Source organism: Prionailurus bengalensis, chromosome A3, assembly GCF_016509475.1.
Source record: "Prionailurus bengalensis isolate Pbe53 chromosome A3, Fcat_Pben_1.1_paternal_pri, whole genome shotgun sequence".
In the NCBI taxonomy this organism is placed as follows: Eukaryota; Metazoa; Chordata; class Mammalia; order Carnivora; family Felidae; genus Prionailurus; species Prionailurus bengalensis.
The window spans coordinates 63,097,502-63,119,619 of NC_057354.1; the positions used below are offsets into that span (position 1 = coordinate 63,097,502).

The 22,118-nt window shown below is 43.6% G+C and overlaps 1 protein-coding gene across 4 annotated transcripts in view; it reads right to left on the minus strand.

Annotated features, from left to right (window-relative positions):
* Positions 1-22,118, minus strand: part of THADA (THADA armadillo repeat containing) — a 330,878-nt gene that overhangs the window by 49,275 nt on the left and 259,485 nt on the right. For all 4 annotated transcript variants that reach the window (XM_043603276.1, XM_043603274.1, XM_043603275.1 and 1 more), the window contains exons 32-35: positions 7,376-7,755; positions 6,693-6,811; positions 6,287-6,359; positions 2,491-2,644 (exon numbers count right to left, since the gene is read on the minus strand). In XM_043603276.1, the coding sequence (XP_043459211.1) occupies positions 2,491-2,644; positions 6,287-6,359; positions 6,693-6,811; positions 7,376-7,755 (726 nt within the window). The remainder of the gene's footprint in view (positions 1-2,490; positions 2,645-6,286; positions 6,360-6,692; positions 6,812-7,375; positions 7,756-22,118) is intronic.

Consider the following 22,118-nt stretch of genomic DNA (forward strand, 5'->3'; position numbering starts at 1 on the left):
ACGGAAGACTTGGCAGTCAGATAAACACTGGAAGAGAGAGGGCCCTAAGGGGAAAGGTTTGGAAAGGTCTGTTTTTTGAGGGGAAGGCTTCTGGAGGCAACCAGCCCCAGGCAAGGCTCCCCACAAGGTGCGGCCCGGCTGACTAAGGCCCCGGGCCCAGCTGTCCACAATGACTCACGATTCTCAGGAATGAAACTTTATGCATAAAGAGTGCTTTAGGGAAACTAGCCCAGTGTTGATTTGAGTGACTGCTTGAGCTTATAAATTCTGAAAGCAAAGTTTCAATCAAGATTATACTTTGGGAGCAAGAACTTTTGAAAAGGGCAGAGAACCACGCACGATAAAGATAAAGACGCCAGCCTGTGCCACCTCTATGTGGAGCCCACTATCTGACCACCACTGTCCCTGGGCAGGAACTCTGGCTGGTCCCCATGCTAGGTGCTGCTGCGGACAATGGGGTAGGGAAAGACAGTATATGCCCCTGAGCCCCTGGGTGGCTCAGTTGGTTGAACATCTGACTTCAGGTCATGATCTCACAGCTTGTGAGTTTGAGCCCCACGTCGGGCTCTGTGCTGACAGCTCGGAGCCTGGAGCCTGCTTCTGATTCTGTGTCTCCCTCTCTCTCTGCCTGTCCCCCACTCACATTCTGTCTCTCTCTCCCTCAAAAATAAATAAAAATGAAAAAATTTAAAAAGAAATCACAGATGGAAATGTATGGCTGTGCCTCACAGCAGGGAAAGATCACAGTGGACTGGTGTGCCCCAGGCAGCTTTGATGAGGGAGGTGAGAGGTGGACAGGGCCTCACAGAAAGGATAAATGGTGTATAGGGGGTGGGCCCAGGCTTGGGCAGAGTCACAATGGGAGGGCCACAGGAGACCATACTCATCATCCCTAGCCTTTCAATGGGGGCCTATCCTGTTGAACTCTCCTTAGGTCTAAGGACCTCATCTGCCCACGGAGAACTTGATATTAGAGTCACTAGTGCTTTAGTCAAACCAAGAACACCAACGTTCCCTCTGGGGTTTTGTTCTCTCTTTTCTGTTATAAATCTGGCTTTAAATTTTACACAGTCTTTCAGAATCTATGCACTCTAATTGTTCTCTCAGGTTTAATATTTTCCTTTCTTAATATTTTCCTCTTTAACATGGTCATTTATACTCTCAGAGATCTTCAATCTTCCCCTTTTAGTCCATTCTGATTTTTCTTTTTCCTTAAATGACTTTGTTCTGTCCTTGATTTGTCCCCATGCACTTTTATGTCCTTTGTCTTTCAGTTCTGTACCTATTTTTCATGCTCTTACAGGCCCTCAGCCACCACTGACCTCCTTCCTTACTGCCTATAATGCTATAACCAGCTCCAGGAACTGATTATGAACCAATGGCTCTTAACCAGTACTCAATTTCGCTCAGAATTCCAAGTTATTTCACACACATTTTGCCTCATCCGAGCTAGGGTTACAGTGGCCAAAGTTACCCAGAAAATGCTACAATTGCTATCCCCACTGGAGAGGCTTCACCAAAGTTTTTGGTAAAGCTTTGCTCTTATTCCTCTGGGTCTGATGATTAAATCCCAATCACTGAAGGCCCCTTCCAGCTTTCCTTTGGGTGTAAGAAAAATGTGTGGAAGTCACTTAGAGGAAAGAATTAAAAAGATATCAAAGACAACTTTGTTTCCCAGAGATATCCAGACACATGAGACATTTCAATGGTCTGAACTATGCTAACACTGAAAATTTGAGTCTCACTGTCTAAAAGAACAATTCTTTCCTTGAGTCTGTAAATCCTTTCTCCACAACTCCGCTGAGAGCTCTCTGCATGCAGGGACCATGGCTTATTCTTATTCTTTGAATCTGCTTTTCACATTAACCTCAACACCAAGTCCTATTGATTTGCTTCCCAAACACTTTTTGAGCCTGTCCTTTCTTCTTCTTTAATGCCCCGGCTTCACCCTGACCCATTCCTTTCTCACCAAGATCATTGCATCAGGCTTCCTGGAAGAGGTGACGGTTAGGGTGAGTCTTGAAAGACAAACAGAAGTCATTCAAGCAGCAGTCTGTTTGAAGAACTGTTCCCTACCGATGATGCACGGAGCCTATGTTTGGGAGTGGTGGCCGATGAGCAGGGAGGGCTGGGCAGGGCACCAAGCCATGTGAAAGGGCGTTTAGATTTTATGCTGAAGGCAATGGGAACCCACTCAAAGGCTTTAAGCGGTGGAGTGAAACGATCAGATCTGTATTTCAGAAAGACCACAGAGGCTTTTGGAAGCATTAAGGAGAATGGCTTTGAGGGCAAGATTGAAAGAGGCTGTTGGGGAAAAATGAGGAATTGGCAAGGGTTGGTAGGGGCAGGGGCGGGGGTGGCATTTGAAAGAGACCAAGGTACGGTGCACATGGGTCAATTTTCACCTTCCCTTCTTCTTAACCCTGGAGTATCTATTCACACTTTTAGCACATTTGGCACAATGGACCTCCCTGTGCCCAGGACACTTACTGAGAACGGGATCCGGGCTGGTGAGCAAGAACGGTGTGGTGCTGGTGAGGGCTTCGGCAGCGGCCAGCCTGGACTCTGTGGGAAGGTGTTCTCCACAGGATGCGGCGACCAACCGAACCCACTGCTTCAGTGTGGGGACCATGGAGTCCCTGGTCTGAAAGCACAAAGCATATGGCAGTTCAGCAGATGCGGTCAGGGGCTGACATGGTGTTAGGGACGAGCTACACACACCCCATTGGATCTGCAAATTAGCTCTTACTGCAGGGGGAAAATGGTTTTTTAGTTGCTACTAAAAACTAGCAACTAGCGGGGCGCCTGGGTGGCGCAGTCGGTTAAGCGTCCGACTTCAGCCAGGTCACGATCTCGCGGTCTGTGAGTTCGAGCCCTGCGTCGGGCTCTGGGCTGATGGCTCAGAGCCTGGAGCCTGTTTCCGATTCTGTGTCTCCCTCTCTCTCTGCCCCTCCCCTGTTCATGCTCTGTCTCTCTCTGTCCCAAAAATAAATAAACGTTGAAAAAAAAAATTAAAAAAAAAAAACAAAAAAAAAAACCTAGCAACTAGGAAGAAATAAACAAGCCCAGGGGAGAAAATCTGACTGTCTTTCAGTAATACTGAGTCAGTAGAACTAGCGAACAAGTTTCTGGAGTCCTTCTGATGCAAATCAGGGTATCAGAACATCAGTGTATTTGACAGCTTCAGTAAAGACAAGCCTTTTGTGGAAAGACTGTGGCAGCAAGTAATACTGTTGTCCCCAGGAATGAGATGCTCCTGTCTTTAGTAACAGAACCTCAGATTTTTGGCTGGGCATGTGGGTACCCAGCTGAAGACTACATTTCCCAGACGCCCCTGCACTTGGGAGTAATATGTGATTAAGTTCTGACTAACGGTACACTTTTAGTCATGCCTTAGGAAACAGCTATGACCTTCCCTTCCTAGGTTTCTGTTTCCTGCTAGCTGAATAAGGACAAGATGGTGGAAGTTGAAGCAACCGTCTGGGACCATGAGATGGAAGTCATGTTGAGAACAGCAGAAAAAGGAACAAGGGCCTGGCGGCCCAATGCAGTCCAGCCACCATAACTGCTTTGACTGCTGTGATCTAGTTTAAGCCATGGTATTTGTGAGTTTCTGCTGCAACACTTACAGCAGCTTCCTAACTAACACTGTTGTTTAAACAAAGCTCTATTTTTTTTAAAATACTAATAGCTTTCTTTATTGAGATACAATTCACCATATAATTTACCCATTTAAAGTATATAATTGAGTTTTTAGTATATTCACTGGTTTATACAACCCATTTGCCACAGTAAATTTCAGAACATCACCAAAAAGAGAAATCCCACACCATCATCCTGTCAGCTCCCCCAATGACCCAGCCCTAAACCACTAATCTACTTTCTGTCTCTATGGATTTGCTTATTCTGGACATTCCATATAAACTGACCAATACAATGCACGATCTTTTGTGACTGGCTTCTTTCATTTAGCATGTTTTCAAGGTTCATCCATGCTACAGATGTATCAGCACTTCACTACTTTTTATGACTGAATAATATTCCATTGAATGGACATACCACCTTTGTGTACCCATTCATCAGTTGATGGACATTTGGATTATTTCTATCTTTTAAACCCTGTTTTTCTATTTATTCTACAAAGGGGATTATTGTTCCAAATGTACTTTATTTCCCCTATCAATTTAAATGTTCAAAATAACCATCTATGGGGCTCTGTGTAACTGAACCAATGAGCAACTTAGACCTTGAGGAACAGGCCGGCTCCCAATGTACAAAGAAACTCAGGTCTTCCTGGGAACTTCTTTTATGTGTTTCTCTATGGTTTTGTTAATTTTTCTCTCCCTGGAAAACTCCCAATTTTCATCAAATATAGTTTCATTCAAGTACCACGCAGTGCCTTTAAGATGCACATGACAACTGGTTAAAAGCAGCTGTAGATGAGAACACTGTCTTCTGGCAGATGTGACAGGCTGCCCTGTGACTACTTTCTTAGAACTTGTTTTTTATTCCCCTCGGGGATGTAGCTTTGTTTTTTTCCAGTAAATCCTCTCCCTTCCTACAAACCTCTCCCCCTCAAGCCCCCAACACACACTACTGACTTTTTTTTGGCTCTTTTCTCTTAGTGACCAGCCAGCTTTAGCCTCCTGGCACACTTAGCTCTCACCCTCTGTTCCTTCTGAACTCAGTGACCTCCTCTGTGAAGTCTTCTCTTTGGCATCCCTACACTCCCTTCCTCCTCTGAAATCCTCCAGCCTCCTCTCTAACAGGGCATTTAATATCACAATCTAACCCTCCTTCTCACTCATGCCACTGTCCCTCCATCCTTGTTCATCTTCTGATCTCCAAGTACCTCTGGCAGTGCTCCTGTAAGGGACTGGAACCTGTGAAACTGTGCTGCCACTATCACGGTGTGGTCACGTGTAACCAGGAGCTTCAGGTACTTTTACTACAGTATCTACCGCCTTCTACTTATAATAATTCTCTGATGGAGGGGCGCCCTGGGTGGCTCAGTCAGTTAAGCATCTGACTCTTGATTTCAGCTCAGGTCATGATCTCACGGTTCATGAGAGCTCCGTGTCAGGCTCTGTGCTGACAGTGTGGAAGCTGCTTGGGATTCTCTCTCTCTCTGCCCCTCCCCTGCATGCATTCTCTCTCTCTCTCTCGAAAGTAAACATTTAAAAAAATAATAATAATTCTCTGACGGTGGCAGCTTTCTTGTACACCCCTAAGTACACATGTATTTGTCTTAAGGCATCTTCCCAGGAAGTTGTTTCAGTTACTTTGGTTCTGCCTCTCCCCCAAAGGACACGGGAGACAGATGAGGCACATCTGGCCCTCTATACAAAGCCAGCTAGGCCATGTTTTGGGGGAATATTTAAGCCTTAGCAATGTATTGTCATGCTCGGTTGGCCAGGATGCAATCCTAGTGACTTGCTCACTCATTTTTTTTTTTTTTAATTTTTATTTAAAAAAAAAAAATTTTTTTTTCAACGTTTATTTATTTTTGGGACAGAGAGAGACAGAGCATGAACGGGGGAGGGGCAGAGAGAGAGGGAGGCACAGAATCGGAAACAGGCTCCAGGCTCCGAGCCATCAGCCCAGAGCCCGACGCGGGGCTCGAACTCACGGACCGCGAGATCGTGACCTGGCTGAAGTCGGACGCTTAACCGACTGCGCCACCCAGGCGCCCCTTTTTAATTTTTTTTTTAACGTTTATTTATTTTTGAGACAGAGAGAGACAGAGCATGAACAGGGGAGGGGCAGAGAGAGAGGGAGACACAGAATCAGAAACAGGCTCCAGGCTCTGAGCTGTCAGCACAGAGCCCGACGCGGGGCTCGAACTCACAGACCGTGAGATCATGACCCGAGCTGAAGTCAGACGCTTAACCGACCAAGCCACCCAGGCGCCCCGCTCACTCATTTTTAAAAATAAAGAGTCTAGCTAGAAAAATAGGGGTAAAAAAAAGGGTTTGAGCATGTGTGTGTGAGTGTGTGTGTGTGTGTGTGTGTGTGTGTGTGTGTGTGTTCCATGGGAGAAGGCTGTGTTATCCTCAGGGACTCTAATCAAACGTGCCCAGAACAAGAGAAAAGATATGCCAATGGTGGAAAATTCTTGACGAGTTATACCCAAAGTGAAAAATCCACCTGAAAAACATTTGGTAGAGGCCACATGTGCATACAGCAGTGGTTCTGCTTGCTGAGACATCTCACTTTAATTGACACCTTCCCCACAAATGTGAGCACAAAAACCTAGGTCCTAGGCCAGAGACAGAATCAGCCTTACCTCCTCACACGTCTGCATGCGGTGGGCAATCACTTTGGAGGCAAGTCTCAGAGCTACACTTTGAATTTCAGACCTAGAAAAAGCCAAAACACACACAAAATAAAACCAAACCTACTTTATATACAGATGGGTTTTTGCATCAGTCTGTAATCGATGCCACTGTGAATGCTAGAAATGCTCAGCTCATGACCATACAAATGCCTCCAGAAGTAATTACCTTTTGATTATTAATGTGAAACTCTGACATCATCCTATGACTTGAGCTTAGAACATGCTCCTAGGTAAAGTTTTAGAAAGAAACACAGGACCTGAGCCTTTAGGCCAGGACTGTGCGCAAGTTCATTATATAACTGACTGCTGGGACCACGTGTGATGCCGAGGTTGCACAGGGGTATCGGGCGCAAACCTTTCATTGGAAGCAATATCCATCGTCCAGATCAGGAACTCCTTTGGGGTTAAATGGATACAGTGCTCCGTCTCGGGAAGCCACTCACTGGGGTCCATGTGATGAAGAATTTTCAGTATCTGTGTGGGTCAGATCCATGGGGGGAGAAAGCTCAGGAGAAAGTCTTCAGAAGCCCAATAATCATCACTTGTACCGTTAATAGGAATCTATCTTTCAAATAGGTCCACTGACTTATTTCTCCCTTAATACTTTTGGGAGACCAAGACAGGGTGGAGTAGTGACATACCCGAGGGACCTTAGTGACCTGGGATCAGAGTCTAGATGCCCCAATTCCTAATCAGTGCCCTTTCCCCTTTGATGATGCTTTCTCGGTGGCCATGAATAAAGCCAAGTCAATAAAGACCACCCTTTGCCACATTCTACAGCCAATTTTCAATGCTGTCTTTCTTAGAGCACAGAGTGGCTCACTCCCATTCTCTATCTTGGCTTATTGCCATCATCATTACCACTGTCATGAAGCCATGACAAGTCTATACGAAGAGTTCTTGCCCACTAGACACTGCATCTCCTTCCTGCAGCTGCGGGAGAAGTCAAACCCAATCGTGCCTACACAGTCTTATTACGGTGAGCTTGCCAAAGAACGTGGGGAGCGGAGGGGATGGTGAATACAACAGAGACTTTACCTTGCAGAAGCATTCTGGGTGATTTTCCTTCATGGCCAACATCAAGAATGTCCCTCCCATATTCCACAGCAAGGGTGGCAGTCCCTTCTCTCCTAATCCAGGGGCTGCTGTTGAAAACCTTTCCAACAGGGCTTCTAATGTCAGCAGGCGCACTTCAGGGAAAGAAGACTCCAACAGCTGGGAGAAGGATATGGGAATGTCCCTTGCCTGCTCTCCAGCCTGGGCCTCCACTGCCCACACTGCAGAGATGGCTAGTTTGGTGAGGCTCTGGAGGTACTGGGGCAGGCCTGGCACTGTGAAGGTATAGGGGAATCCTGTTATCAGCTCTGATCTTGAGATGATCCTTCTGATGTCCCCCCAGAAGCCAAGATGCTCCAGAGCTGAAAGAGCAAAAAAGCAAAGGGAAAGAGGTTATCACTTTATTCAAAGTTCCACAAAAGGACAGTGGACACTGCAAGGCTCTGGGTACATGGGAGTGGCACTACCAGATGCCTTTCTTGAACAGATTTCACATGAATGATGTAATAAGCGACTAGCCCACTTAGCCTCAGAAGTCTGAACTTACTACATTTGCCTAGAAGCAATTTCTGTTTAGGTAATTCACAATGTTGCTATCAGAAGATGTGGTCCTGGCACCCCTCCCCAACATTCAATAGGTATGGACTCAGGAACCTCTTGAGTCACTAGGCCTCAGAGTTGAGCAGGATAAAAGGCCAGCTAGTCCAAACTTCCTTTAGAGGCTCAGTTCCCTCTCCAGCACCTTTCCTTGGAGGCTCCTGATGGACCCCTACAGTGACTCGGAGCTCACAAGACAGGCTATTCCATTGTTAGCAGATCAAAGTGTCACCAAGTTGTTTTGGGAGTTCCTACTCACTGGCCTAATTTTGCATTTTGTGGTTCCCAATGAGCCCTTCAGGCATTACAGCCCCGGTCTTCTCTGGACAAAACACCCTTGCTTCCTTTAGCTATTCCCCACATGGTGGGGCTTGCCTTCTCTCACTATTCTAGCTGCCCTCCTTCGGACATGCTTCACCCCTCTTGAGGTCTGGCCCCGTAGAATGGAACATGATTTTCTCACATGATATGACCCACAGGATGATGGCTTTCCCTGTTCTGACGCTAGGTTACTGGAGGCACATCACACTTGTTGACTCATGTGGATCTTAAAGTCAACTGAAACCACAGCCTTTCTTTTTTTACATGGTCTACTGAGGGTGGTGAGTCATCTTTCTCCCACCTTGTATTCAGTACTTAGATCAGGACTTGTTTTCTTTGTTTGTTTGTTTTAAACCCAAGTAGAATCCCTGTTAAATTTTATCTCCCTGTTAAGTTTTATGGCCTGCCTTTTAGATTGCCAAGATCTCTTTGTACTCTCACTTCTGATCAAAAAACACTTATTGCCTGCTTACTATGCACTGGGTGCTAAGTAAAATAAGAACACTGCCCATAAGGAGATTATAGTTCAGTTTGAGAGTGAGAAATGAATGACTAGGTGATTCCAATACAGTGGTGTAAATGATAATGAGTCTTTAAGGGGAAGGGAGGGGAGAATGTGTTGGAGCCACCAAAGCAGAGCAAAGGTTCAAAAACATGAACCAGAATGGACCACGTGGGGAACCACAGACAGTCTGCTATCACTACAGCACAGAATTCGAGATGGTGCTAGAGAAGTACTGTGGCCAGGACCTGCAGAACCTCCTGGGCCACATGAAGGAGCCTGGACATTCTTCTGGAGGCAAGGGAATGCCACTGGGGCGTTACTTCAAGTGACAAGGTCAGGCAGTAATCTAGGAGAGAAGGGATGAGGGCCTAAAGTAAGGAAGGGCTAGGGGAAGATGGATTTGAGAAGCAGTGAGGGAATCAAATTGGCAGCACTGGGCACTGAATGGGGGAGGAGTCTTGGGTACCTCCCAGAACCCAGATGCTTCACACAACACATTCATCATCCAACAGAAGTTACGTAAACCTCAGTTTGACAAGCATGCCATAAATGGCCGCAAAGAATTAGTGAAACTGTGGACTGGGCCAGTGTGGAGGGCAGAGTGTATCAGTGAGTGTTACAGGCAGCTCCTAGCCCCGTCCCCTACCTACTCTAAACTCTCCCCAATTCATTAACTAGCCAGTTATAAATCCTCCTAACTTTACCATTTACCTAACTGTGCGTGGGATTTTACCTACAAGAACATCAGGACAGACTTCATCAAAGGCCTTGCTGAATTTAGGTATCTCATAACTCAGTCAACACTACTGACTTCTAGAAAACTATCATAAACATAATAGAAATATAAAAGATTATGATAACAGAAAAAACTTACTTGAAATTGCAAAACCTTACAGGTTTGCGATAATCCAGGGATTAAGAATACAGAATATTCATGTTACACATCAAATTGCTGCAAAAAGAAGTTTGCCCCAAAAGGCAAAGTGGGAACTCAGGCTCCCATATAACTGTGCCCCACGGAAAACACCAGCGCCAACTGCCGCCTGTGGTTGCAGACACACCTTTGCTCTTAACTCAGAGTCTGCAGAAGTCCGAGTTCAAGTGGGAGGGCAGCCATCTTTACAAAGCAGCGGGGAAGCCCCAGACAGTTGGGATCCTCAACCTCTGTGTCACTATCTCTATTTTCTTCTTCTTTTTTTAAAAATTTTCAGTGTTTATTCATTTTTGAGAGAGAGAGAGAGAGAGCGAGTGAGCGTAGCGCACAAGCCACGAGCAGGGGAGGGGCAGAGAGAGAGGGAGACACAGAATCTGAAGCAGGCTCCAGGCTCTGAGTTGTCAAGCACAGAGCCCAATGTGGGGCTCAAACCCACAAACCATGAGATCATGACCTGAGCCGAAGTTGGATGCTCAACCAACTGAGCCACCCAGGTGCCCCACCATCTCTATTCAGTGCCTAAAAACCTATCCCACTACAATTTAGTGATGAGACCACACCATGTGGTCTTCAGGTGCCACTTCCTCACTCTTCCCACCCACTGCTGCCTCAGGATAACACTGCCTTAAAAAGGAATTTCATTTGTTGGCAAGGAGTCAGAAACATGGCTCAGAGATCTGCTCTTTAGAACATAATAAGAAACAGGAAGAACTGTCTAGGCCATTCTGGACAATTTTCAGACGAACCTGTTATCTGAAAGAGAGATACTCCAAGCAGAGTGCATCATTCACTAGACTCAAGAGCCAGGCACCCAGCCCCACTTGCTTCCTCTAGGGCCTTGACAAAGGATGACATCATCAAGAACCCAAGGACTGAAGGCACTGCCCTAAAGAAATGGAAGATGGGGGACAAGCTTAGGAAGGTCTCCTTTGGGACTTCTTGGCCTACGTTGCCAGTGCAGTTCAGTACAATTCCATAAGCATTTACTGAGCATAAGCATTTACTATGTACTTTGGGAGAGAGAGATTCAGAGTTGAAAAAGAAAAATTACTTGCTATTAAAAAGCTTTATAACTAATGGGAAGATAAAGACAACTACAAAAATTGCAAAATGCTTAGAGCTCTACAATTGTTAGCAAGAAAAGCTACATTTATGTGGCATGCACTATAGAATGTTATATACCCATTATTTAATGCTAGGAATAATAATTACTTTTAGAATTGACACTTGAGTACTATTCTAATTCCACAAGTATTAACTCATTTGAAGAAGTAGGTGCTATTATTATTCCCATTTTACAGATGATGAAACAGAGAGGTTAAGTTACTCGCCCAAGGTTGCAAAGAGAGTACATGAGTCAATGAAGGACCAGAACGAATGTGATGGGCACTTACTTTCTACGGGGGTGAGGGGGAGACAAAATAAAAACTTTCACGAGGAAACAACACTTAAGATGGGTCCTGAAGGCTGCCCAGAGGTGCCTGACTGGAGGTGGAAATGGCAAATGCTCCAGGGGAGGTTGAGAGACAAAGAGAGACCAAGAATAGGTTCGCTGAGTTAGTGTGTCAGCCGAGGAGGAGTCAGGTCAGAACCACAAGCTACGAGTTATCAAATGACATTCATTTAGATACTTTCTCCTAACTACTTCATTGTGCACCAAGACCCAAAGAGATGACCTAGAGCATAGTTTCTCAAACTGGAGTGAGCATCAGAATCACCTGGAGGGCTTGCTAACCCACAGACTGCCGCCTGGGCCTCATCCCCAAAAGTCTGATTCAGGAAGTCTGGGGAAGAAGCTGAGAGTTTGCATTTCTTCTCTTTATTTTTTTTAACTTTATTTATTAATTATTATTATTATTATTATTATTAATGTTTACTTTTTGAGAGAGAGAGAGAGAGGAGGAAGCATAGAGAGAGAGGGACACAGAATCCAAAGTGGGCTCCAGGCTCTGAGCTGTCAGCACAGAGACCGACAACAGGGCTTGAATCCACGAACCACAAGATCGTGACCTGAGCCAGTCTTATGCTTGACCGACTGAGTGAGCCACATAGTTGCCCCTATTTTTTTAATTCTTTAAAAATTTTAGTGAGCGAGAGAGCATGTGCACGAGTGGAGGAGAGCACACTCAGTGCAGAGCCTGATGAGGGGCTCGACCCACGACTCTGGAATCACTGAAATCAAGTGTCGGAAGCGCAACTGAATGAGCCACCCAGGTGCAGTTTGCCTTTCTAATAAACTCCCAGGTGATGCTGATGCTGCCCAGCCAGGTGCTTTGAAAACCACTGCCCTCAAGTGATAGTTCTTAACCAGAGGTTATTAAAACCACACACACCTGAATCCCACTCTGGCCTATTCTAATCCAGTTGGCTTCAGTTGGGTGCAGACACCTACAGTCTTAAGAAGCCAACAGCTAATTCTGCTGTGTAGCCCAGCTGAGAATCATGTTCCTGAGACACGACTTTCATAGGGGGTCTGTAAGGTTTATGCATGTGTGGGTAGGCAGGGGTTTGCAGTCCCAAGCAGAGTCCAACTGATTCCAGCCCAGTACTTCTTTATAGTGTAGAGAATTCACCACACCCCTTTTCCTCTTACAAATAAAAACATCAAAGGAGGGAAACCACTAGGAATTCAAAAGAATGAACAAGTGCTGGAATAAAGGCCCCTGGCAGGCCTCAATGCTGGCTCCCGGGGTACAGGTTGTTTTAGGTGCAGGACGTAGCGGTGAAATAGAAAGACCAGGCTCCGGTCTCATGGGGTTCCCGCTTACATGGGGACCACAGTCCACCTCTCCCCCTGGGCCTACATTGCGGGCGTCTCGAGCTGCAACAGGAGGCTGGAGTTAAATTTTTTTTTTTTTCAATGTTTATTTATTTTTAGGACAGAGAGAGACAGAGCATGAACGGGGGAGGGGCAGAGAGAGAGGGAGACACAGAATCGGAAACAGGCTCCAGGCTCTGAGCCATCAGCCCAGAGCCCGACGCGGGGCTCGAACTCCCGGACTGCGAGATCGTGACCTGGCTGAAGTCGGACGCTCAACCGACTGCGCCACCCAGGCGCCCCAGGAGGCTGGAGTTAGAGATGACCAATACTTTAACATAAGCAGCTGCAGTGACTAAAGAAGAGGTACGTATTGCTTTCCTCTCTGACTCAGTGGCTTCTGGGCCCAGGAAGTGCGTTCAATTCACCTGGAGAGCTTTAGAAAAACACCTATGTCAGGGGGCACTTAACTACATGGCCGGGGCAAGCCTGGTTTTAAAGGGACCTGGGTGACTCTAGTGTAATTCTTCCAGGCTTGCCAGCTCCTGCTTTACCAGCTCTGCACCCACAGCAGGTAAGACAGAGTCCACCAAATGATTTTCACAACTGGGACCTCTCCCTGGCCAAGCACGGTTTTGTGTCCTGTGCTACCAAGTGTGTTTGAGAGCCTAGGTCAACACAGGGTACTTATTTCCATTTCTGTCCGTGACTATTGTCCACAGCATGCAAAAAACTGAGGTTAGTTCTTCGGTGGGGTGCCTCAGTCTGAGGTTTAGCACCTCTCTCCTCTGGAAGATAACATTTCTGTTTGCAATTTCAATTTTGATTGCTTGGGGTTTCTTCCTTCCGATCTTTCTTGGAAAGCCAAGTGTTCCAATGAAAGAGTCCAGTCCCTCCTTTAATGGCCCCATCTTATTTTTCATAAATTAGATGATTTTTTCAAACTTATTAATTGGGAGTTTTTTCCAGCCCTCCTTATTTGGAAAGTCTTTGGATTTTCTCACCAGTGCAGTCACCCAAGTATGTGTGACTGATTTTAAACATCCAATTTGATTTCGTTTTTGAAATTAACTTTTTGTTTCTTTAGAGCAAGTGTATTTCTAGCCTTCAAAGGCACGGCTTAATGCTGGATTCACTTGGAAGGGTAATACCTCCGGCTGTGCTAAGTCCTGGTTCAATGGGGAAATAATTCCCCAAGTTTGGAATCCAAGGACCGAGAAAATGTCAAAAACAATGTGACAGACTGGTATATGTTGCCAGCTTTTTATCTTGTCAAGGAAGGATGTTAAAAACCTAACATCTATTCATCATTTCATAAAAGAAAGGCTATCTTAACACGGAAAAAAGTAGCAAACCCATGGTGGCATCATAAAGGGCAATTCTTTTTTTTTTTAATTTTTTTAATGTTTATTTATTTTTGAGACAGAGAGAGACAGAGCATGAATGGGGGAGGGTCAGAGAGAGAGGGAGACACAGAATCCGAAACAGGCTCCAGGCTCTGAGCTGTCAGCACAGAGCCCGACGCAGGGCTTGAACTCACGGACTGCGAGATCATGACCTGAGCTGAAGTCAGAGGCTTAACCGACTGAGCCACCCAGGCGTCCCCCCAAGGGCAATTCTTTAAAGACATTTGGCTTTAAGAAAAGTCTGCCATAATATCATTTGGTTATAGTTTTATTATGAAAGCGTCACCAGGGTGCAGCACAAGGGAACTGTAGTTTTGGAGAAGCTGGTAACAGTTTCCTGAGTTTGATCTGTTTGGACAGCATGACAACCCTAACACAGGTCTCCTCTGGGGGAACCGCAGGGACTTTGCCGCGTCCCTTGGGACAGCAAGCAAAGTGTCTGTGCGAAGGAGCGCAGTGGTCCATTCACACAATTCCCTCTGGTAATCTCTGATGTGTTATCTTAGCAGTTCTTGGTTCTCTGGCAAGCTGCAGATTTCAGTGTTATGTCTGCAACCTGAATAGAGATTGCTAAATTAACTGCATTTCAAAGGTGCCACTCCCTAACTAACCAAGGTAGGGTGCTAACATCAACCTGGTGCCGAAAGAGGATTTAAAAGCAGCACATATATATATATATATATATATATATATATATATATATATATATTTTTTTTTTTTTTTTTTTTTTTAGTTTATTTTTGAGAGAGAGAGGGAGACAGAGCGAGTGAGCGAGCGCAGAGGCTGGGCACAGAGAGAAGGGGATAGAGGAATTAAAGCCGCCTCTACACTGACAGCAGAGAGCCCGATGTGGGGCTCAAACTCACAAACCATGAGATCATGACCTGAGCCGAAGTTGGACCCTTGAGCCACCCAGGCGCCCTGCAGCACATACTCTGAGCAGGGACGGTCAGTGTCCTATGTCACAAATCCTGTCTTATTATTTAGGGAAGTCTGTCTTCTCTCCAGAGGAGGAGCCTAGCCCCAAAGGGCAGGCCTGTGGGTCATTCATCTTTGATTTTGAGCTACTCATATGGATCTGTTAAAATTTCTTAAAAAAAAAAAAATCAACATAATCTTAAAAAGATGCATGTTAATCTAAATAACTTTAATAAGGACCTTCTGGGAAAAAAAACATGGGATGATATCATTGCTACATAATTATGGATACAGTGGAGTTTCGCCATAGGAGCATTTATTTTAGGCGAATTTAACTCTAAGCACTCAGCAGATAGATCGGAAAATAACAATTAAAATAGAAGGCAGTTTCACCTGGCACCCCAGTCACTAAACACATTCCCGGAAGGGTGGCTGTGCTGCTCCCACAGACCAGAGGTTCTCAGACTTTAGTGTGCTCTCTTGCAGAGCTCCTGACTCAGTTGGCCTGGGGCAGGGCCCCCCAGATCACAGTTCTAACAAATTCCCAGGTGATACTGATGCCGCTATGCAGGAACCACATTTTAAGAACCACTGTCTCCACCCATCTGAGATCATCTGCGCTTCCTGCGGTGTAAACACCTTGCCGCCATGCTGAATTCGTGTGTGACTAGTGTTTACTGGTGTTTGTTTTTGAACACCACGGCCCCTAATCATAAGTCAACCCCTTCATCTAGTGTTTGGCCAAAAGCTCCTGGCCTTCACTGTGAAGTCATGAATCCAGATAGCCTGATTTTGTGTTGAACTGGCCCAAGTAAAATAGGAAAGAAAGAGTAAGTGTGCTGGCCCCAAGACAGCACCTCCTTGGCCCAGCAGAGATGGTTATAGGGGACGCCAAACTCCCGGTAATCACATTAAACCTGTTCTACTTCTAAGTAGCTAGCTTTCGGTACCCATGAAGGGGGGAAGGATCCCCAGGATTGAAAAGGCCAACCAAACAGAAAAAAATGGTCTCACTGCTATGGAATAAGTCACTTACCGTGATATTGTGTAAATGACAATGATACTGATTATGTCACTGTGGTAGTCACTTGCCACTAAGAATCAGAAGTTTTTTTTCTTTTGCCTGACCTTGCACATGCTGTTGCCTCTGTCTCAAATGAATGAATGAATGAACAAATGAATAGATTTCTCTTTCACATACTGAAAAGGCTCTGAATTCTCTGATACCAGTAGGTCAAGAAAGTTTGCAGATGGAACTGTTCTAAAGTTTCTTGGATCCTCCCCCTTTCTCCCAGAATCTCCAGCTTCCTTAGAAAAGTTGGGCGTGAGCAAATACAAAGCAGACTTCATTTTTAATTCACAGCAACATGGACAGTGTTTTCTATTTCAAAGGATTGTAGCTCTGGTCAGAGAGATCTGCAGTCAGATCCAACAAAAGTTCCTACCTCAAACAGTTGACAAACTGGTTCTAAAAATAATCACAGATGACAATTTGTACACTCTGTGAATGTTAACGTCCCCTTGCGCAATTTGTCAGTAAAAAGTATATATATATTTGGGGAGAAAAGGAAACCATAGGAACTGCAACAACAACAACAAATCAACTGATTTAATAAATCTTGGCTTCTCCTTATCGAAGGGAAATTCCATTCCTGGATTTAATCCTCTGCGCCTCCCAATGCACTGTAATCCTGACCCCGGGGGCCCCTCCACTAACCAACATGTGGAATGACCTGGTGGAAGGATCTGGAGACTAACTTTGTCTTGAGAAACACCATGAACTGGTGCTGGCTGCTTATTTCTTGCCTACTTCTGTTTCCAGGTCTCTGAACCCCTTTATGCCCTGTTTACCCATCCCTTTGAAAATATTCCCTCCTTCCCTTGTCCCCAGCATATTCTCAAAGGCATGTATTTTTTTTTTAAGCACAGAATTCCTTATCTGCTGCTGTGGAAGGAGGATGAGCTTCTGAGAATACCATCTGAAGACTATCTTGTCAACCCATGGAAATAAAAACCTAGTCCCTGTGCTTAGGGTGCTTGGGAGACTGCTCTGGGAGTGATCTCTAAAAGGATTTGGGCTAAAAATGAGCTCATCAGGCATTGGGTGGGACCAAGGTTTACTTCTGGACTCCACCCACCATCCCATCGGCCCCTGTCCAACACAAGGGGGAAGTCAGGAAATACTTGTGGATAAACACATGACAACCCAAAGACACAAACATAAAATTACTTCTGAGCAAACAGCGCTTCTGGTTCTTTGTCAGTGACTGGCTACTAAGGACAAGATTAGGAAATCAGGAATTTCCCTAGCATCACACTCTAGACGTCCTGGTTTAGATCTGCCTTTTCCCCACAAAAGACCTGGGGCTTCTGTTCCACCCTTAGGCAATGAGATACAGTGTGAAATCAACTTGAAAGGAGGTAGCTAGCTGGGAAGATTCCTTTAAGTAACTGGGGCTTACCTCTGTCTTGTCTCCTGGGATAAGAGAGAAGCCAGAACCACCTATCTCAGTCCCTTGCAGGTGCCACAGTTCACAGTTCTGGGAAAAACCGACTCTAAGACTCAAGAAGTTTCTGGCACTACTGGGCTGCGGACTAACACCCACATGAATGATGCTGTGAGGTACAGCAGAGCTGGCAGATCCAACAGAGTCTATGCTATTTAGCGTGAAATCCAGCCCCATCATGGAGGGAGAAGTTAAGTACATTCTGCCAGATGAGCAACGGAGGTAAGCCTGGGAGTAAGTGTACCTGGCCATGGGACCAACAGAAGCTTTGTCTCCTGCTCTGCATGAGATGATGCATTTCTTTGTTTTTACTATCAGTTTTAACTGCTGATAGCTGCTTTTCTTTTCTTTTCTTTTTTTTTTTCCCCTCCCTGATAGCTGCTTTTCTTCCAACACTGGATTTTTTCCTTTCTTGGGACATAACTTTTCAAGTTTTCATATATATTTTTTTAATGTGACCTTCATCACCCCGGTCTTCAGAGCATATTAGCCCCATTGTACAGTTGAGGCATCACGAGGTTTCAAAACAAAGTGATGCAAGTGGTTTTTGCTTCAGGCCACCAAGGTTTAACTGTTACAGGAATTGCCCTTGTGCCATAAACAACTAGAAAACTGGACAAAATGTGACAAATTACTGTTTATAAACATTAGATATGGGCAGTGTGATCCTTCAGAGACCAAACAAACAAGGTAAGCCTCACCACTGCCCCAGACTACTACCTAGAGGCAATTTCCATAGCAGGGGAGCCCCAAAGCCCAGAGATCTTGCTGAGTGGAGAAGATGAAAGCTCTGAGTTTGGGGAGGCAGCTGGAATTTGTGGGTCAGAATAGTGAAGACGAGGTATCTGTACAAAAACAAAGATCTGCAGAGGCAACCTACTGAGTCTCTGCTGAACACCGATGTGCATGTATGAGGGGTGAAACTCCATGAGGCTGCGGAAAGAACTGTGAGAGCCATGGGCCCAACAATTCTGGAAGCTCAGCTCGGCTCCTGGTAGTTCATGCTCTCACCAGTTAGAGTAGAAAAACCTTGTAATACATGGGGCATCAGGTAGAGACCGAGAAAGGTCTTGTTAGTGGAGCTACATTTGCATTAAACTAAAGGCTCCTCTTCAGATTGGACCCGCCAAAACAGAGCTTATTAAAAGCAAGCCCTGGGGGACCTGGGGGCTCCGTGGTTAAGCATCTGACTTCAGCTCGGGTCATGTTCTCACAGTTTGTGAGCTCATGCACCGCTCTGGGTGAGATCCACACCCGCTTTGGGTAAAAACACGAGTCCCATGTCTCTCTCTCTTTCTCTCTCTCCCTCTCTCCCTCCCCTTTGCTCACTTCTCTCTCTAGGAAAAAAAAAAAAAAAAAAAGCAGGCCCTGGCATGGATCCAAAAGCAATCCAATGGATCCTAAGTAACAACCATATGTCAGAACAAAGTCCAACACTTTTTTTAATTTTAATTTTTTTACCTAAGTTTTATGGCCAAGTGGGGCTTGAACCCACAATCCTGAGATCAAGAGTCACAGGCATCCCTAAAATCCAACACTTTAAAGGAATAAAATAAATCCAACACTCAACAACATAAAATTAATATTGTCTGGCACCAGTAAAAAATTATATGCATGCAAAAAATGGGAAAACATGACCCATAACTGGGAGAAATATTAATAAAAATAGACCCCAAAGTAACAATAATAATAATGGAAGTAGAAACAAGGATATAATAACAGCTACTATAAACATGCTACATATGGGCAAGAATCTAGAGAAACATGGAAAACGATAAAGAGAAATATGAAAGATATTAAAAGGACACAAATCAAACTTATAGAACTGAACAAGATAATATATGAAATAAAAAAAATACACTAGATGGAGTTAGCAGCAGATTAAAAACTGCAAAAGAAAAGACTAGTGAATTTAGAGACATGAATTAGAAGCTATCAAAAACGAAACACCGATAGAAAAACCTGCCAGGGCATCAGTGATGTGTGGGACAACTTCCAGTGACCTAATACACATCTGAGTGGAGTCCCAGAAAGAGAAGAAAAAGGGAAAGGGCTGGAAAAAATATTTGAAGAAATAATGGTGTTGGAACAATTGGCCTTTTGTATGCTAGAAATGAAAAAGAGAACTTCAACCTTATCTCATGAGATACATGAAAATCTGGTTGATGTCAATCAAAGAGCTAAATGTAAAACCTTATATATAAAATTGTAGAAGAAAACATGACCAAACATCTTTGTGACTTTGGGATAGATAAAGACTTCTTTACTAGGGCACAAAAAGCATAAAACAAAGAAAAAATTGATAAATTGGACTTTATCAAGATTCAAAATGTTTGTTCTTCAAAACACATTGTTAATGAAAAGATAAACAATAGACAGGTAGAAAATATCTATTTGTATAAAGGACTTATATTCAGAATAAAGAACTCTAAGACTCAATAAGAGAACTCAACTTAAAAAAGAAATATGCAAGAGATTTGAATAGACATTTTACCAAAAATATACATGTATAGAAGAACTACTAGAGGGACAATAATACCAAGTCTAGGTAAGGATGTTGAACAACTAGACCTCTCGTATAGTGCTGGTGGGGATGCAAAGTGGTACGCCCCTTTGGAAAACAAGTTTGGCAGTTTCTTGTAATTCTTATCATAACCCAGTGATCACCTTCCTAGGTTTTACTTAACAGGAATAAAAACATGACCCACAGAAACACTTCTACATGAATGCTCAGAGCCACATTCTTCACAATCTCCAAAAAGTAGAAATGCCCAAATGTATTTCAACTGGTGATTTAATATAAACCATACATATAATGGAATACTACTCAGCAATAAAAAGTCATGAGTCACACTATACTAATAAAAGTAAAAAACAAAACACATGATCCATCTCAATCCAATATCAATAGATACAGAAAAGGAATTTGACAAAATCCAACACCCTTTCACAGTAAAAAGATGCAACAAACTACAAATAAAGGAAACTTCTTCAACCTGTTAAAGGATTATCTATGAGAAACCCACAGCTGACAACATACTGACTGGTGAAGAAAGCTCTCTCCTTAAGGTCCCAAAAAGACAAGAATGTCTGTTCTTGCCATTTCCATTTAACACTGTACAGGAGGTTCTAGCCAGGGCAATTAGGCAAGAAAAATAAATAAAAGGCATCCAGATTGGAAAAGAAGAAGTAAAAACTATGTTGCACATGACATGATCTCATATATAGAAAATCCTAAGGAGCCCAAAAAAATTCTAATAAATGAGTTCAGTAAGGTTGCAGGATAAAAGATTAATATACAAATATCAACTATAGTTCCACATGGTAGCAACAAATAACCTAAAATTGAAATTATGAAAATAATTCCACCTACAATAGCATAAAAAGAATAGCATAGGAATAAATTATTTAACAAAAGGCATTCATGAAAGAAACGTCACTGAAAGAAATTGCTGAATATCTAAACAAATGGAAGGACATCCTGTATTCTGATCTGAATACCTGAAGACATAATATTGTTGTAATGACAACTGACCTACAGATTTAACACAATACCTATGAAAACCCTGGCTAATCTTTCTTTCCTTTTTTGCAGAAGCAGACAAACTTCCTAAAATTTTATGACAATATAAGGGACCCAGCCAAAAACTCTTGAAATAGAAGAATAAAGTTGGAGGACTTATATTCTGATTTCAAAAGTTACCAGAAAGCAATGAAAATCAAGACAGTATAGTTCTGCCATAAGGACAGACATGTAGAACAATAGCATAGAATTGAGAGTCCAGAAATAAATTCATATATTTATGGTCAATTGATTATTTGACCAGGGTACCAGGACAATTCAATGGGGGAAAGGATAATGAAAGTCTTTCAACAAATAGTGCTGGGATAAATGGATAGCCACACGCAATCCTGAGGTACGCTGGACCTGTACCTCACACCAAATACAAAAATTCACTCAAAATGTATCAGAAACCTAAATGTTAAGAGATAAAACTATATAGTCTTTAGAAGAAAGAAGAAAACATGGGTACAAATCTCTGTGACCTTGGATTTGGCAATGGTTTCTTAGATTTGATGTCAAAAGCACAAGCAACAAAAGAAAAAATAAACTAGATGTCATCAAAACTAAAAATTATACCTCAAAGGACATTATCAAGAAGGTGAAAAGACAACCCCCAGAATGAGAGAAAATATTTGTAAATCATATAACTGATAAGGGATTAATATCCATATATATAAAGAAGTCTTACAACTCAAGAATAAAACGACAAATATCCCAATTTAAAAATGGGCAAATGGATGGAACTAGAGGGTATTAAGCTAAGCAAAATTAGTCAGAGAAAGACAAATATCCTATGACTTCACTCATACGAGGACTTTAAGATACAAAACAGGTGAACATAAGGGAAGGGAAGCAAAAATAATATAAAAACAGGGAGGGGGACAAAACAGAAGAGACTTATAAATATGGAGAACAAACTGAGGGTTACTGGAGGGGTTGTGGGAGGGGAGGATGGGCTAAATGGGGAAGGGGCACTAAAGAATCTACTCCTGAAATCATTGTTGCACTATATGCTAACTAACTTGGATGTAAATTAAAAAAATAAATTAAATTTTAAAAAATGGGCAAAGAATCTGAACAGACATTTCCCTAAAGATGATAAACAAATGGCCAGTTAGCAGTAGAGAGTATGTTCAACATCACTAGCCTTTGATAAAGGAAATGCAAATCAAAAGCACAATGCAATATTGCTTCATGCCCACTGGGATGGCTAT